The sequence below is a fragment of the Carex rostrata genome, chromosome 17 (assembly GCF_964058835.1).
Source record: "Carex rostrata chromosome 17, lpCarRost1.2, whole genome shotgun sequence".
Lineage (NCBI taxonomy): Eukaryota > Viridiplantae > Streptophyta > Magnoliopsida > Poales > Cyperaceae > Carex > Carex rostrata.
Genome location: NC_135934.1, coordinates 2,867,482 through 2,886,985, shown reverse-complemented (window position 1 = coordinate 2,886,985; position 19,504 = coordinate 2,867,482). Strand labels below are relative to the sequence as shown.

Below are 19,504 nucleotides of genomic sequence, written 5' to 3'. Positions count from 1 at the left end.
CGGAGGCACATAATGGCATAGATTGACGAATGGCGGGAGACTTTTCCTAGGTTATTGGTCTTTGGTAGAGATTTGTGAGTATCCGAATGTGAGAATAGCGTAGCAGTATTAAATCGGATGAAATTTCTACTTCACATCCGGTCTGCTGCTGCACGTAACAGGAATAAAGGTAGTCAAAGGAATCACCAACCTTTTACCTATTCCTCAGGATCCGACTCAGCAGATCGTTTGGATGGATATGTCAAATTATCAATTTTTTTTTCCGGTAATTTGGGGCAAAAGATACGGATTTTACAAGGAATTTTTTTTTTATAAATCATAATTAATTAAATTAATTTTAGTAAAGCAACATGATTACTTTGTTTTTTTTTTACAAAAATTATAAGGACTGAATCTCCAGTTCGGTCTCCACATTTTACTTTTTTCTGGATCGAATTGGGGATTCGGTCTCCCTTTATTTTGAAACAGGGGCTGTCTCTGGCAGAAACAACTTGTTCCTAAAAGAAACAGGGACCGTCCTTGGCAAAAACAGGGCCCGAAACATAATCACAGAAATACAGGATGTTCGTGAAAAGCCGAAACAGAGAAAAATATGGAGACCGAATCCCCAATTCGGTCTCTCCAAAAAGTAAAATTTGGAAACCGAATTGGGAATTCGGTCCTTATAGTTTTTGTTAAAAAAAAAAATCATGATGCTTTACTAAAATTAATTTAATTAATTATGGTTTATAAAAAAAAATTCTTTTACAAGACACGCTGTTGAAATGACCGTGAGTTGATTTGTTATTTTATTATTATTTTGTTTTAAAGGATATACGAATTAGTTTGTGATATATTTATCCGATTTTTTTTATTCATCGAAAACAAAATAAAAAATATCATGAAAGAAGACCGTTTTGCTGAAAAATCGAAATATAAGAAAATGGTTTATCCCGTCCGACACTGTAGTTGGACGGGATAAAGCATTATGTCCCGTTTAAATGTGTGTATTCGAATTTCAAGTTTAACATCGTTATTTTTTTAAGAAAAAAAATATTGTTCCTTAGTAGAATTCAGGCCAAAACGAGCAAAATACAATAAAAGTATTTGTTCTTAAAATGTCATGTTCAGTCATCTTTATAAAAACATTCAACTTCGTTGAGAAACTAGTTATTCAAGTGTAAATTTTGAACTAGTGAGATCATGAGCGGATCCAGAATTTTTGTTACGGAGGAGCAAAAAAATAATGAATTGGGTTTAAATAGCTAAGTGGGTTCAAACCCATTAGCTAATCGGGTACTAAATAAAATATAATGCTCTAACTTCTAATTTTCAATACTATGACTTCTAATTCTAATTACTAATAATTAGAATTTAAGAAATTTATCATAATTTTAACTCTAAATTTAACATTAATTACAAATCAAAAGTTCAGAAGGAGGCAAAGTCGAACCAACCTATAAATCTGTATAAAATTTCAAAATCCCCAAAAAAATCCCCCCCCCCCCCCCCTCGGAAACTTCACTGGATCCGCCCCGGAGGGAGACTGTATTTTTTTTTCTGTAGAATAAGAAAACAAAATATCTAATACACTAGTCATTCATGACTCATGTAAGTGGGTGAAAAAGACTCACTATTATATATGAGGAGGGTTCAAATGCCTCCATTTTTTGTGCCTCCATCATGCCTCCATTTTTTAAAACTTTAATAACTCAAAATTTAAAACTTAAAAGTCAAAATAAAACCGTTAGATGTGATATATGTTATTTTCTCTATGTGCTCATAAAAAAATATCACATTTCAATTTTGTTTTAATGTGAATCAATAAGTTCAAAAATCAACGTATAGAAATCATCCACATTAATGCATTTTTTACAAGCTCTTGATGACAATCAAAATTGAAATGTCATAATTTTTTACACGTGCATAAATAAAATGACGTATATCATATCCAACGGTTTTACTTTGACTTTTAAGTTTTAAATTTTGAGTTATTAAAGTTTTAAAAAATGGAGGCATAGTGGAGGCACAAAAAATGGAGGCATTTGAACCCTCCTCATTATATATATATATATAAGAAATACACTCGTCGCTGAATATTTTTTACGTGTTATCTATTTATTCTTTTGTGTTTGGATTAAAATGACCAAGAATGTAATTTTTTATGAAAAAAATAAACTAATTTAGTAAACAAATTTAATTTTTAAAATTGTAGTGGTAGGAGTGTCATGAATTCTACAATATTATCATGAAAAAAAATTCGCATAATGAAAGGCATGAATTTCCCACTCAAGTCTAATCCCGGGGCAGTTTCTACCAAAATTCTTAGGATGTGAATCTCCACAATCAACCATTTAAATTACAATTTTTAGCACTAATTATGGGTTGCTTTTCTTTTTGACCGGAAATGCTTGGTGCTAAATGGACAGACACAATGAATGAATTCTTGTAGTATCTGGTAATTATTTATTTGAAGGATGTGGTAACTCTTGTCTAGGGTTGCACAAAAAGCTCGTAGTTTGTGATTTAATTTGCAAAAAAGTTCGTAATTAGTTCGATTCGAAATTTGTTCATTCTAAAATAAATTAAAATAGTTTGGTTTGAATCTTATTCAAACTCAAACTGAGTATAGTTTGTTCGAAATTGGTCCGTGAACTATTTAGATTTGAATCTCAAATAATGCAACTAATAGCTTCAATCACCAATCTTTAATAATGCAGGAACCAAACTTATATCAGAGCTCAAAATTGTTAATATAATAGAAAAATGCTTCAGCAACGTAACAAATTAACAATGAAAATAAACTCCATTTGACTAGGTCCATACCGTAATTTTAATCAATCCAACAACGTAATAGGAAAGGGAATTTTGGACTGGCCCATAATTCATCAGTGTGAATTCATGAAAAGTAAAAAGTAAAAGAAAACCGCGTGAAAAAAACTAATGCATAAACTACCGGTGGTTGTCAAAACAATTCATAGTTTGTGATTCGATTAACTTCAATTCGATTTGAAAACAAATTGCAATTAATTTGTTCGATTGAATTTATTCAAACTCAAATTCAAAATAGGTTAAGTTTGATATGGTTCGATTCGTTTGCAGCCCTCTTGTCACATGTTTTTACCCCCGAATTGGGCCAATTAAAACAGAGTAGCAAGTTGCTTCTTTTTTGAAATGTTCTTAATATTTGAAACATACAAGTTTTGCAGAAATTTTTAAAGTTACAATTTCTTCAAAAAATAATAAACTAAAAAATCACTATTTTTGTATAATTATAAATCTACCACGGTTATATCTATGGAATACAGACTCAATTATTGGAGACCGCATCTAGGGAATGTAGCCTCCTAGTAGGGTCCGCATCCGCTAGATGCGGCCCCATCTTTTTTTTTTTCGAAAGTTTCAGAGAATCTCATAGGATACAAATTGATATGAATTTATTGTAATATATAATATATAATATGTAATATATTATTTTATGAATTGATATGAATCTAAGAGATACAACGAATTGATTTTAATATAAAATATATTATTTTATTTTATGGTTATTTTTCACCGAAAATCCTATAAATTTATTCGCCGATATTTCTAAATTATTTTTTATTATAAAAAAGTACAATTAGATATATATTATTTTATTTTATTTTGTGATTATATTTCACCGAATACCCTAAAAGTTTAATCGTCGATATCCCTAAATTTATTTTTATTACAAACAAGTCCAATAACATATATATTATTTTATTTTATTTTGTGATTTTTTTTCACCAAAGACCCTAAAAATTTAATTGCAGATAGTTCTAAATTAATTTTTATTACAGAGAAGTCTAATTACACATATATTATTTTATTTTATTTTGTAATTATTTTTCACCGAAGACCCTAGAAGTTTAATTTAGAGCTATCGGCGATTAAACTTCTAGGGTCTTCGGTGAAAAATAATCACAAAATAAAATAATATAATATATGTGTAATTTGACTTTTTTGTTATAAAATTAATTTAGGGCTATCAATGAATAAACTTTTAATGTCTTCGGTGAAAAATAATCACAAAATAAAATAAAATAATATATATGTTATTGAACTTGTTTGTAATAAAAATAAATTTAGAGATATCGGCGAATAAATTTTTAAGATCTTCGGTGAAAATCTATGTTGCATGGATATGGATACGGTGATACGGCAATTTAAAAAAAACTCGGATATGATACGGCTATTATATATATTATTATATTATTATTTTAATTATATTATTAATTCAACACTTATATTATACGGCATACAATAATTTAATGATTCCAATACTTATATTATACGGGATATATAAATCTCACAAATTTCAGTAACTTAATATGGGGCACTTGTGTTTAATTTATATGGTCCATTGCCACATAAATTCAACACTTGTATTTAATTCAGCGACACATTACATCTAAATTATATGTCACAGAAAATCTTTTATCAATGGTCCGGATATATATGGTTATTGGGTGCGTATCCTCTGAGATATCTCAACTTTTGCGTGACCGACGTGTCGGGTGCCTATTCAGGGTGATGTAGGGGGTTAGTATTATATGTGCTTTGAGATTCGTGTAGAGAGTATTTAAACGGTTGGGATTTTCCAAAAAGTCACGCAAAGTTTGAGATATCTCAGAGGATACGAATTCATGGTTATTGGGGTAGTCCCACAAAGAGAGAATAACAGAGAAACGGGTTTTATCGTTTTTTTAGTTACCATCCCAATAAATCGGAATTAAATGAATACCACCCGAATTACTAAATTTAAGATTCCACCACGTTCGCACCATGGATCTGCGGACGGATCGCCACCCGTTCGCGTAATGGATTTGCGGATTGATCTGTTCCCGACCTGACCCGCTCGACTGACCCGTTCTCTAAATGGATTTGCGGACGGACCCGTTCGCAAGATGGATATGCGAATGGGTCATCGGGAGCGGGAGAACCATCTTGCGAATGGGTCATCGGGAGCGGGTCAGATCGGGAGCGAGTCAGTCGAGCGGGTCAGGTCGGGAATGGGCCAGTCCACAGATCCATTTAGAGAACGGGTCAGTCGAGCAGGTCAGTCTGCAAATCTATTACGCAAACGGGTGGCGATCCGTCCGCAGATCCATGGTGCGAACGTGGCGGAATCTTAAATTTAGTAATTCAGGTGGTATTCATTTAATTCCGATTTATTGGGGTGGTAACTAAAAAAAAACGGCGGGTTTTATAAGTGGAGTAAGACTTGGGTGCTATGGATAACATAGAGGGCTACGGTGCTACGGCTCAATATTCGAGTTTTTAAAATCCTAACGGTCGATCTGAACTATTCATCTTGTTCTCCATATTAATATGTGTTTGGAGACCAAATTTTACATTTTTTGAAAATTTTTTACTATTATTTTAGATAGGTAGAAAATTAAATATCTGAACGGTGCAAAATTTTTTAGATAAAGTGATTTTTTATCTAGTTAAAAAATTAGTAAAAAAATTTCAAAAAATATAAAATTTGATCTTTAAACACATATTAATATAAAGAACAAGATAAACGGTTCAAATTGACCATTAAAATTTTAAAAACTCGAATATTAAGCCATAACACCGTAGCCCTCTATGCTATTCATAACATCCAAGCCTTACTCTTATAAGTATCACGCAAAAGTCTAATCCACGAGAGAAGAGAGTAAAAGTTAGAAAATTGAAATTGGGAATCACCCACGTGAAGGCATTTATAAATATTTAATTTAATCTTAATTCGAAAGAGAAGTGAGAATAGCTTATCCACTAAAAAAAGATGCTTATTCGGTTATTCCACCCACACCTGACACCCCCACGTGAAGTCTGAAGGAAGCACATTCAACACAGTATCAGAAATCGTATCTGGTACTATCCAATACGCCACGTAAGCCGGGGCGAGTATTGGTGTCCGATACGGATACGGGTTTTATATTGGAGTATCCGGATAACATAAGTGAAAAATAACAATAAAATATAATAATATATTTTATATTAAAACCAATTCGTTCCTATCCTCTGAGGACTGAGATCCATATCAATTTATAAAATAATATATTATATATTATATGTTTCAATCAAATCGTATCAATTCGCATCAGAGATTCTTCGAAACTTTGGAAAAAGTAAAAAGAAATGAGGCCGTATCTAGCCGATGTGAACTCCATTTTGAGACCGCATCTAGGGGTGTCAATGGATACGGTACGGATCGGATGAAGATATTTTCATATCTATACCCATTAAAACTGACTTTATTTATATCCTATTCATACCTATTAAAAATTAATCTTATCTTATCCTACTCTTATCCGTTAATATTATCATGTAACGAAACGATAGCGGGTGAATAACGGATAATACTAGTATAATAATTAGTTTTATTATATTTTACAAATTAAACATCAAAAACTCATTCATTTTAACACATATATAATTGCATTTCTAATAAAAAAATAAAATAAATGTGCAATCAATTCTAACTAAATTATTTTTTTATAAAGAATAAAAATTCAAAAACACGAATATACATTTAAGTGGGTTGGAAATTGAATTGAATATACATTTAAGTGGGTTGAAAAATGAATTTAATATATATTTGGATTTTATAATTACCCTATAGGGTAACAGGTACAAAATAGTCATTATCCATACCCTTATCCATTTATTTAATAAAAAAAAAAATTCTTACTCATACCCACACCCAATAAGTTAACGAAAAAAAACTTTACCCATACCCGCCTTATCAAATATGATACGGGTTGGGTAAACGGCTAAAAAGGTACCATTGACACCCCTAACCGCATCCTCTAGATGCTGTTCTCAGTAATTGAGTCCGCGTTTCGTAGATGCGGCTGTGGTAGATTTATAATTGTACAAAAACTATGGTCTTTTGGTTTATCTTTTTTGAGAAAATGGTACATTTAAAAATTTTAGCAAATTTTGTATGTCTAATCAAGCTTCATTTTTTTTAGTAAATGTTTTCTTAAATGTCAGAATAAAAGGCAAAAATTACGCCCTTCACTCAGAGGCAGATCTACATTGGTTTAGGGATCGGCAATTGCCCTACCCTGAATTTTGAAAATTAATATTTGAGTATATGTGCAACGAAATATAGCTGATTTGGGGATGGTTGTTGAAGCTCAAGAGAAAAGAGAAGAAGAAGAGTTAGCGGGCAGAGAGGTCAAAGAGCTCGGGTAGAATGAATTAGACTGCAACTGGGTCCAGGAGTTAAATAAAAGCCCAGATCCATCGAAGAGCAATTAGTCCATCGAAGAGCAATTAGTTAAGAGGAAACCTCACCGTGACACGTCAGCTGCCATGAAAGCACAATCTGGCTGAGGTGTCGTGCTGGGAGCATTTACAGGATTTTACTCAACCAATTTTAGTAATTCCAGTTGCGTTGTAATCGCCTATAAAAGGCTAACTTGACTATGGATTGTAAAATGGGAAAAATTATCAATCAATTTAAATAAAGATTCTACCTTTCTTGTTCTCAACGTGTTCTTCTATCTGAATATTTCCACAATTCCTTCACCTTTCCATTGTGATTGCTCCAGAGTTATTACAAACAGCAACTGAGAGATAATCTCATTGCAATATGTTATTTGACTCTTGCCCTACTCTGAAAAAGGACTTTGTTCTACCTTGTTAAGCAGTGACAGAGCTAATAAAAGCTAATATTTACCCTAGATTTTGAAACCATTCTTCGATTTTCTATTTTGTCCGATTTTCTTTGAATTTCGGTCTACTTTCCGAGGAAGAAGACGATGAGATTGTGGGAAAAATATTGAACGGACATGGTACACATGAACCAAAGAAAATATTATAAAGAAATTCTTTGAATCGAGTTTAAATAAGAAAGTAGCAGAAGAGAGGTGGGGCCCGGGTCAAAATAAATGAATGACAGCGCATCAAATTCCCTTTCTTTCCTCTTCTCTGTTTCAGTCAACCCGTGGAACAGATCACTTCCACTTTTCTCTCTAAATTTCTTTCATCTCCATTTCTGTGCGTGAAGGACACCTCCATTTCCTCTAATTTTTTTTTCTTATTTGATTTTAATATTTTTTTCATGTTTTTTTCTTATTTTTTTTTGTTTCTCTTTATTTTCTTTCATTTTTTCTATACTTATTCTCTTATTGAAAGGGTATGGTTAATCATGAGATTTATTTTATAAAAATTCTAATGGTGAATCTGATTAGCTAATGGTCTGATTAACTATTTTCTAACACTAGTACCAGCCGGTATCAATGTTATTTAGTGTACTAGTGCACATAATTCTTGCCCTACCCTGAAAATAATCCTGGATCCACCCCTACCTTCACTGACAGACATAGTAATTTGAACTTTGAAGCGCATAATTGCACTTTGATGAACATTTTACATTGATAATTAAGCTCTAATTGCCGGCTCAAACAATGTTAAAGTGGGTCATTTGAAAAAATAATGTTAATTTGAATTGGAGAATTAGAAAATTGAATAATTTTCTATGAAAAAAAGGGATAATTATGAAGTTCCATAATTCTAATTACAGACAATTGCGTAATTAAAATTGTAGAAGAAAAAAAAAACTGAAAGGAGGATAAAATCTAGCTGAGAATTTAATCTCCTTTGTAATCAGGATGAATATTCAAAGAGGAATTCATATCACCTAAGATAACAAAATATTTTGTTTAAATTTGGACTTTTCGATCAGAATCCACACGAATATAAAAATAGTCTATGCATTTCACCTTAAGTCAGATTGGTCCGAATTCTAATCGGATGATCCGAATCTAAACAGAAATATTACATTACCTCAAATAATACGGATTCTTTTGAGGGAAGTAGAAATAGAATAAAGATAAGTGTACATCTGAGCCTTGCATGCATATTTTGTTAATTAATTTAAAAGAGGGTTATTTTTTATATTTTTAAAATTGGGGCATTTTATAAAAAAAAAATTCATATTTAAATGCTTGGATTTTCCTTGCTATATATATTTTGGCTTTTAGTGCAGACGACAAATATAATATAACATAAATTGAGAGCGCACTGTTTTTTACTTTTTTTATGATTGGATATTGATGAAAAGTTTCACTAGGGGTGTCAACGGGTACGGTTCGGTTCGGGTAGAAGCATTTTTATATCCGTACCCGTCACAAATTATTCTTACCCGTAGTGTATCCTTACCGTTACAAATTGTCTTATCTGTACCCTACTCTTACCCCGTTGTAGTTGTCGGATAACGAAACGGTAGCGGGTAAATAACGGTTAATACTTGTATAATAATTATTTTTATTATTTATTAAATAAAACACTAAAACACATTTATGTGTCGCATATATAATCACATTACTAATGTAAAAATTAATTCCAACTAAATTATTTGTTTTATCAAAACACAAATATCTTTGCTCTTTAATAAAAAAAAAATCAGGCATGCAAATAAAAGCAAGATGGTCAATTGTTGAAGTGCTTTAATAGTGAATTATATTTAACACAGTTACATAAATGGTTAATTGTTCAAGTTAGAAAATTTAATAAATTTTATTTTCCAAGATCAAGAGTAGTTGCGAGTTGGACTGTTAGAGATGGATAATAATTCAATGCTCATTAAGATATATAATATATATAATTTTTTTTATATAATTACCCAATCGGGTAACGGGTACGAAATAGGCTTTATCCGTTCCCTTACTCGTTTTGATAACGGAAAAAAAATCTTTATCCATACACGTACTCAATAAGTTTACGAAAAAAAAAATCTTATCCATACTCGTCTTATCGAATACGGTACGGGTTGGATAAAAGGATAAAAGGGTGCCATTGACACCCCTAAGTTTTTACCGCAGAGAATCACTACGATATTCTCGCTGACCGATTGATTGATTAGGAGTGATCGGTACAATTAAAAGCCTTTGTCTGAAACATCGATTTAAAAAAAAAAAAAAAAAAAAAAAAAAATTAGTTATTCGTTTCAATTAGTCTAGCGTAATTTTTGTTACCACCTTGCATAAACTGATTTTTGCACTAACTGAAAAACATCTGTTATCTGATGAAGTGTACCCAACTGGTAGAATATAAACGACCTACTTTTGAACCCATTTGAAAACTATATTGGTTTTTTGCCTTTTGTGAGAATCCAAATTAACCAGGGCCTCTGAACCAAACCCATGATACTTTCACAAAAATCTCAATAATTGGGTTTCGTAGAAGCCAATATAAGTGGGCTAGATTTTAATTGGGTTTGAATCTGCAAACTCTAGCCCAGCTAATTAATTGCAATTGCTATTCAAGTTGCAATGTTTAAGTGGCACATTGTTCACATAATTTACTAGTTTACTAACTCCCTTCACACTGCTAACTAAAACACCAATGATATGCTTCCTAGGTATGGGTTTTGTTTAATCTTTGAGAGTTCGACCGTGACATCTACCATTCTCATCCGATCTTTTGGCGCTTCCTTAGAACAAGCGAGGCTGACACGAACGAGCGGAATTATGCACTTCTCCATTACCATGTTCAGAAGGTCATTGCCATTTCCTAGATTGCTTTCAAGGCATTTCAACTCTTCAAACATGCTAGGATTTAGGATCTCAATAATCTTTTCCGGGAATGCATTGGAAACATACGCATGAATGTTGAATCCATCTCTGAATATCGCATCTGTCGGCCTCTTTCCAGTCAACATCTCCAACAGAACAATTCCATAGCTATATGCATCACCTCGCGCGGAGATGGTGCTACCCGATGCATACTCTACAATAAATATTGAAATACAGCAACATTACATAAAAAGAAAACAATTGTGGAAAATTGAGAAGTGAGACTCGAAGTTTGTTAATTTACCTGGTGGTATATAGCCAATAGTTCCTTTCAGTCCATGCAAGGTTGTTGACACCTCGGCAGAGGTGGAGTGCGAACCAACCAAGAACCTTGCGAGACCAAAATCACTGACAAGTGCGGTCATGTTGGTGTCAATAAGTATGCTGCTTGGTTTAATGTCACGATGGACCATTGGATCAGAAGCAACATCCATAGCTATATATATTCCATCAGCACAACTCAGCTTCTTTCCTGGGGATTTCGGGTGTATTCCCTCGTCAAGGCTACCATTTGGGATGTGTTCGAAAAGTAGAGATTTAAATTCATTCCCTTTAAAATCTAGCTAGGAGCACGAAGTGAAGACACTGACTAGATTTTTGTGCCTGATGTTTCTCAAAGGTTTGCATTCAGAATTGAAGCTCCTCAGAGCTTCATGCTGCTCAAGGTCGAAAACCTTGATAGCTACTGCTTTGTTATCTAGCATTCCCTTGTAAACAGAACCAAAGCTCCCTGAACCAACCAAATTTTTCGAGGAGAAACCGGCAGTTGCTTTTGCAATATCAGCATATGATACCTTCTTGTACCTCCCATTCTTGAATGAAGCCGGTGTATGCAAATTGCCGATCCTCTTAGTCCTTCTCAGTTGGTATAGAATGATGACAACAAGGCAGAAACAGATGAAATCATCAAATGTGGTGATGGCATTGATGATAACCACCATTTCAGAGGAGCGCGTCGATGCTTCAATCTGGTACCAAGTTGTTGGTTACTTAAAAAGCGCATGATGTCAGGCGGCTAGAAGAATACATGGGAAGGAGAAGATTCATGGGACACATCATTAATTATATTGTGAGGTCTTTTTTCAAGTGTTTCTGAGTAAGTTTCTGTGGATGCACTGACACTATTTACCCGTTTTCATTTTATAGAGAGAAACACAAGTCAATATATAAAGAGTAAATTACGTACACTTATTGAGTTGACTGAGCATAGTAAGTCAATTTGGTCCGATCTATTTTTGACAAGACTCAATGGTATATAAACAGTGGGTGCAAGGGAATTACATAAAACACAAAGCATATTTAAAATTGCAGGTACCTGTGATTCTTTGGAATCACGGTAGATTTATTTTCATTGATATAGTGCTTTCTTTTTTTGAAGGACAATTATATTGATAAAAAAGTTTATTTACAAGATTCCTGCTCTATTACTAGTTAAAGTAAAAAATATATTATATAATATCTTTAAACCGAATTCATCCACTGATTAATATCTAAGGCCGTACAATTTAACAAACAATGTACTTCTTGATGCTTGATTGAAAAAATTATTCCGTTTTTCTCACGTCAAAGAGCCCAAACCCCTGCAGCCCAAATTATACTTCAATGTTCCCTCTCTGTTAAAGTTATTCCATGCATTCTCCTTGTCCGAACATGCAGTATACTTTGATTGCTACGGAAGGGAATATTGTGTTTTTATTAATTTATGACTGTGGATCCAACCCCTTTTTTTTTAATTAAAAATAAAGTGCAATCCAAATAATCGAGGTCTCGTCAAAGTCAAAATTGATCAAATTTCTGAAAGTAATTAATTTACGAAAATGACCCAACAAGTAGAAATGATAATAGCGTGCAGTTTACTCAGTCAATTCTTGTGAGAGTGAGAGCAGACACCCAACGACACGGCATTGAAAGTTCCAACCTACTTTTATTTTCATTATATGTTCCATCACTATGGATGGAACATAAAAGCATAATAAGAGATAGGGCTGGTAAAAAAATTCGTACTTTGTGATTTGATTTGAGTTTGATTCGGGTTTGATTTGAGTTAATTCAATTTGAAATTAGTTCAAACTGAAACAAACCAAATCAGGTTCGGTTCGAAATTAATTGAAACCAAATTCAAACTAGATCTGGTTCGATCGAAATGGGTTCGCGAACTTTTATGGTTCGAATCTCATAATAACATCGGCCGTTCATTTACATAATGAAATTATAATCCAAGATAGAGAGTTATAATTTAACTGAGCTGACACTTTCTGGCTCTCAAAACACTCAGTTCTTGTACAATTACTTGTTTTATTGCATATTTCAGTTCTTCTACTTAATCCTCTTTTTACAATTATTTGTTGTGATATATTTTTTCATGAATAAATTTTCAACTTAAAAACACTCATTTTATACTTTGATGTCACACTGAAGCTCTTTTTTTAATTAGTACCGTAGTGGCAATTGTGAGAGTTAATGTAGCAACTATCAGTCTTGCACTTGTCTATACTCAGTTGGCAAGATTATAGCAGCTAATTAACAGCTAATAAACTAGCCCATAATTCATTAGTATGAATTCATGAAAGGTAAAAAAAGCTATGTGAATTGTTACGCGAGAAGAAAATTAATTTATAAACTACCGATATAACTAGGGCTGCTAAAAAAAATTTAGTTTGTAATTCGATTCAACTTCAAATTCGAAAAATATGTAGTTCGTAATTAATTCGATTCGAAATTAGTTCGATTCGAAACAAATCAAACCCAGTTCGGTTTGAATTTTATTCAAATCAAACTCAAACTAGGATAGGTTCGATTCGGTTTGATTCGTTGCCACCCCTAATAAGAGACATGTATGAATTACGATTATTATAAAATGCAATTATAAAATAAAACTAAAAATACGAGTATATACAGGGGCGGAGACAGAAAATTGACTAATGGGAATCAATTTTTTAAATAATTCTAAATAATATGAAATGTTAGAGTTTCTCAAATTATACATGGTATATGATAACTAATTTTTCTTTTAAAAAAGAATGGGGTCAACAATATAAATTTTTCATATAAAATATGGCGTCATTTTGAGGTTCCCATAGCATTTTACAATATAAAATATAAAAAAATATACATAACTACTGATTTTTGGAAAAAAAAAAATGAAAGTCAATTGACCTTCATTATATACATATACCCCTGAGTATAATATACATATACCTCTGAGTATATATATTTGAAATCCTATTTTGTTCCTAGTAGGGATGGCAACGAATCGAACCGAACCGAACTTATCCTAGGTTTGAGTTTGGTTTGAATTAAATTCGAACCGAACCTGGTTTGATTCGTTTCGAACCGAACCCATTTTGAATCGAATTAATTGCGAACTACACATTTTTCGAATCGAACCCGAATCGAATCACGAACTAAATTATTTTTTAGCAGCCCTAGTTATACCGATAGTTTATACATTAATTTTTTCTCGAGGGACAAAATTCACATGGCTTCCTTTTACCGGTATGAACTATGAAATAAGTGTTTTTAAGTTGAAAAATTGTTCATGAAAAAATACATCAGAGACGGCTTTCCTGTTATGAACTATGAGAGACGATCGAAGAGAGAGAAGAGACAGTCATCTAGGCCGGAGAGAGGAGTGACAGCTGGAGAGATAGCCATTCGCCGAGAGCGTCGGCTAGATTTTAGAGCTAGAGGGAGAGTGAGTTAGGGAGAGGTGGAGAGAGAACTAGGTTATTGAGATTTGAGAGCGAGGGAGTGTTGGCTAAGTTAAATTATGACTCTCTATCTTGGATTTTAATTTCATCAGGTAAATGGACGGCCGATGTTATTATGAGATTCGAACCATAAAAGTAACCGAACCCATTTCGATCAAACCAGGCTAGGTTTGAGTTTGGTTTGAATTAATTTCGAACCGAACCTGATTTGGTTCGTTTCAATTCGAACCCATTTTGAATCGAATTAAACTCGAATCAAACCCGAATCGAATCACGAACTACGAATTTTTTTGCCGGCCCTAGTTCCTAGCAAATAATGTTTGAAAGATGCACGGGTTGCTATTTTTTGTTAGACTTCGAAGTATCAAGGATTTTGAACATATACAATAAGGGATATTTGGGTTCGAATATATATATTAGAAGGTAATGTCATATCTAATAATTGTGCTAAGTGTAGTTTCCAATTATAAATCATTTTAAAGCTGCCTTTAGTGAACATGCATATATATATATATATATATAGATAGTTCCATGTAGAATTAATATTGGAATGAAACAGAGATTATGATGAGGTTGCGGATGGCACCAATCCCATAGTAAAAAGATGGAAGAAATATTAATTTAAATATTTTTATCGTGAAACGAAAATCGTTATCTGATCTTACATATTTTGTTACCAGTTTTCTATTATGTTTCTGTTTTCTCGTTTATATTACGAATCTATATATACGTAGAGGCACTTATCTTGGTGAGATGAATATATCCATATATATGTATATATATACCTACATATATATATATAGAGAGAGAGAACGAGAGAGAGATAGGCTAATGTGCTTTCGGTAGCATATGGGCCGAAATACACACGGTCCAAATTTGAAATTTCAAAATCCAAAAAGTCGATCTGAACCATTCATCTTGTTCTCCATATTAATATGTGCTTGGAGACCAAATTTTACATTTTTCTGAATTTTTTACTATTTATTAAGCCACTTTGAAAATTGCTGATCCAACGGTGGCTTATCTGCAAGCATATTTTATTGTGGAGATCATGTTGAACAGTTTGGATCGACGATTTGGACTTTGAAAATGTAGAAAATAGTTATGGTAACTCAAAATTGTGGTAATCAGATCCCTCCTCATATATGTATCTATACGTACGTGTGTGTGTGTGTGTGTGTGTGTATATATATAGAGTTAGGCTGGGGTGCTATGGATAACATAGTGGCCTCTATGCTACGGCTCAATATTCGAGTTTTCAAAATCCAAACGGTCGATCCAAACCGTTCATCTTATTCTCCATATTAATATCTGCTTGGAGACCAAATTTTACATTTTTCTGAATATTTTTACTATTTATTAAGTATTTTACAAAATTGTTGATCCAACGGTGGCTGCACAAAACAGTAAAACCGTTGGATTAGCGATTTTCAAAGTGGCTTAATAAATAGTAAAAAAATTCATAAAATTATAAAATTTGGTCTCCAAGCAGATATTAATATGGAGAATAAGATGAACGGTTCGGATCGACCGTTTGGATTTTGAAAACTCGAATATTGAGCCGTAGCATAGAGGCCACTATGCTATCCATAGCACCCCAGCCTAACTCTATATATATATATCTATACATATATATAGTGCTTGGCTACTATGCTTATATAAGCATATCCCCACATATGCTTATAACTCATTTTTGTGTTTCCAATGTCCAAATGGTCAATCCGAACCGTTCATCTTGTTCTCCATATTAATATGTGGTTGGAGATCAAATTTTACATTTTTCAAATTTTTTTGCTATTTATTAAGCCACTTTGAAAATCGCTGATCCGATGGTCCAGAAATTTTTACTGTTTTTTTACTGTTCAATGCAAAACAGCAATTTTCAAAAGTGCTTAATAAATAGTAAAACAATTCCAAAAAATGTAAAATTTGGTCTCCAAGCACATTTCAATATGGATTAAACATCTAACGGTTCAGATCGGTCGTTTGGACATTGGAAACGCAAAAATGAGTTATAAGTATATGTGGGGATATGCTTATATAAGCATAGTAGCCAACCTCCATATATATATATATATACATATACACGTTTATATATATATATATATATATATAGAGAGAGAGAGAGAGAGCAAGGCTATCATACATTGTAATGCATAGGCATTTTTTGTGCATTGGACTATAAATCACCGGATTTAAAGTCCAAATGACCGATCCAAACTGTTCATCTTGTTCTCCATATTAATATGTGTTTGGAGACCAAATTTTACATTTTTTGGAATTTTTTACTATTTATTAAGCCACTTTGAAAATCGCTAATCTAACAGTGCCTTTTTATTTTACTGTTACCGTTAGGTCAGGGATTTTCAAAGTGGTTTAGTAAAAAGTACAAAATTTCAAAAAAAAATGTAAAATTTGATCTCCAAACACATATTAATATGGAGAACAAGATGAACGGTTTGGATCGGCCATTTCAACTTTGAATCTGATGATTTATAGTCCAATGCACAAAAATACCTATGCATTGCAATGTATGGTAGCCTTAATATATATATATATATAGAGAGAGAGAGAGAGTGACTAATGTGCATTTGTATGCATATTGCCCGATATGCATACGGTCCAAATTTGAAATTTCAAAATCCAAAACATCGATCTGAACCGTTCATCTTGTTCTCCATATTAATATGTGCTTGGAGACCAAATTTTATATTTTTCTGAATTTTTTTACTATTTATTAAGCCACTTTGAAAATTACTGACCCAACGGTGGCTGCTGATTTTACTGTTTTGTTAAGCCACCGTTGGATCAATAATTTTCAAAGTGGCTTAATAAATATGGAGAACAAGTGGGAGATTGTTAGTTTGTAATAATCTAGAAGTCAATAATACGATAATTTATCATAAAGCTTTGTTCATGAATTGAATGTTTATTTATATATCATTTTGTTGCCTTGAGTATTATTGAATTTATGGATCATTTCGAGTTCATGACTGAAATTGTGAAACTCCATAATATAGATGATATATACTCTTAAAAAGTCACTGACCAAGGTAATTAGCAGGAACACTAATTACCACGATAAGGTTAGTATGTGGATTAAAAGATGGTTAAGTTTTACAAACCACCTGACACGAGATGTCATTTTAATCACATAGATACATGTTCTAGGAACATGGTATTTGACAGACCCCGAATGAAACATTAAATAGAATTGTGTTCGTGTCATTTATGTTTTCATTCAGTGTCATGTTCTACAGTATGAGGTATTTATCGTTCCCACTGAGAAATATGTATGTGTGATTGTTATCTAACGTTGTCCGTAAAAAGCAGTCATAACGGTAGCTTTTCCATATGTATAGCTTAGCTGAGAAAGTGATAGTTACCAAGAATACTATTTGTCCCTCGTATTTTATACGAGCTATAGCATCACTGGGCCCCTTGATAGAGTAAGATTATCTGCTAGCGGTATAATTACAAGAGTAATTATATTTGATAATCTGCTCAAGATCAAGAAAAGATTCAGTTAGCAAGGATGACACACATTTACCTTGAAACTAATCTGATAGCTATGAGACAGAAGAACAGACACAAGTAAATTGTTTACTGGATCGTGATATTGTACTGTACAGCATCATCTGTGTAATTGGATGGTCATGATGTATACTGCCAGATACCGCTTATGATTATAGAAGTTAAAACAGTTTTAACTTTATTTACCAACATAACACATATCCTATTGGGTCACACCATATAGGAGTTAATCGGAGAATCTTATTGTGATTGATTATAAATTGGTTATGATCAATAGTAAGATGGTTATAATTAATTATACGTGTTATAATTAAATTATAAATGTTATGTAAAAATAACAAGCAAAAATATTGGTTAATTTATAAACGTGTGTGACACGTTGTATAAAAGTTAACCGGTTAATTTATAAATGTGCAGACCACGTTGTATAAATTACCGAAACAACAACCGCAAGAAATATAATTGTTCAGAATAATTATACGAATATTATTTGTATTCGGGCCGAGGGCATTCGGGTCTTTTCAGATTCGTCCTTATCCGCATGACACGTCATCGATCCTATCCAGATGACACGTCATCAATCCTATCCACATGACACCTCACCCCCTAGGTGGCATGCCTTGTCATAGGGGTATTTTGGTCTTTTCACACCATTTTAGAGGCTATAAATAGACGGGTGCATGGAGAGAATAAAATACTAATTCACTCGTATCGTTTCGTGTCGAAACGAATCGGTATTTTCTCTCTTTCTCGGTTTCTCTCCCAAATAGTGTTTCGGTTGAGAAAAGAAAGTTATACGTAGTTGACGTATAATCTTGCGGGTTGTTGTGAAGTATATTTACGGGATCAATGAATAGTATTTTCTCGAATTTTGCGGTATTTCAGTTTTGCTCATTGATGTAACTGAAAATTCATGTTTACGTGTTTTCATCTTTTTCTCCGTGAATAGTGTTTTTGCAGAATATCGCGGTTTATAGTATTCTTGGCAAAAGAAATAAACCGCTCTCTAGTTAGTCCTTGTGGATAACCGATAGAGGCATCAGACGTCTGATGCTCCGAGGAGAATCATTCCCGTGATGTAGCTCTACTCGCTCGGTCTGCATTCCAACTGTGATTTGGAAACAAGGTATAAATATGTTATATTAATCTATTTAATTGGTAAGTAGATTAAAGTTTTAGAAATCAATCATGGAGTAGATCTATAAAATGATTAAATTGGGTTTTGATGCCAAAGGAATACTGAAGGTGGACCGCCTTGGAAAGTTTCCTGACATACCCCGTTTAATCCTGAGCTTAAGTTGGCCGTAGAAATTTTTGTTCTACGGTCATTCCGCAACTTAAGCCTAAACGAGTTTTGGTTACCCCGAAACCCAACACGGTTCATATCGACTTTTTGGATTTTGAAATTTCAAATTTGGACCGATAGCACTTCAGCCCATATGCTACCGAAAGCATATTAGTCACTCTCTATACATATGTATGTGTGTGTGTACACGTGTGCACACACGTGTGTATATGTGTGTGCACACGTGTGTATGTGTGTATATACATGTATATATGCTACGTGTATACAATATATATATATATATATATATATATAGTAAGGCTTGGATGTTATGGATAGCATAGAGGGCTCAATATTCGAGTTTTCAAAATTCTAACGGTCGATCCGAACCTTCA

General features: G+C 33.0%; 2 protein-coding genes across 2 annotated transcripts; both read right to left on the bottom strand.

Moving 5' to 3' along the window:
- Positions 1–10,204: 10,204 nt before the first annotated feature.
- LOC144568488 (receptor kinase-like protein Xa21) lies at positions 10,205–10,989 on the bottom strand. Its single transcript, XM_078318851.1, has 2 exons — positions 10,825–10,989; positions 10,205–10,734 (listed from the first exon to the last, which is right to left on the bottom strand). The coding sequence occupies exons 1-2, from the start codon at positions 10,943–10,945 to the stop codon at positions 10,340–10,342; spliced, it is 516 nt and encodes a 171-aa protein (XP_078174977.1). The 5' UTR covers positions 10,946–10,989; the 3' UTR covers positions 10,205–10,339.
- Positions 10,990–11,143: 154 nt separating this feature from the next.
- Positions 11,144–11,521, bottom strand: LOC144568665 (putative receptor-like protein kinase At3g47110). Its single transcript, XM_078319037.1, has one exon. It carries the CDS (start codon positions 11,519–11,521, stop codon positions 11,144–11,146), a length of 378 nt encoding a protein of 125 aa, XP_078175163.1.
- Positions 11,522–19,504: the final 7,983 nt, after the last annotated feature.

Excerpts from the sequence above, each read along its gene's own strand:
- LOC144568488 (XM_078318851.1), bottom strand. The coding sequence starts at position 10,945 with ATGACCGCACTTGTCAGTGATTTTGGTCTCGCAAGGTTCTTGGTTGGT. Across the intron at positions 10,735-10,824 it reads TATTGGCTATATACCACCAG|AGTATGCATCGGGTAGCACC; the intron begins GTAAATTAACAA and ends TATTTATTGTAG.
- LOC144568665 (XM_078319037.1), bottom strand. The coding sequence starts at position 11,521 with ATGGTGGTTATCATCAATGCCATCACCACATTTGATGATTTCATCTGT.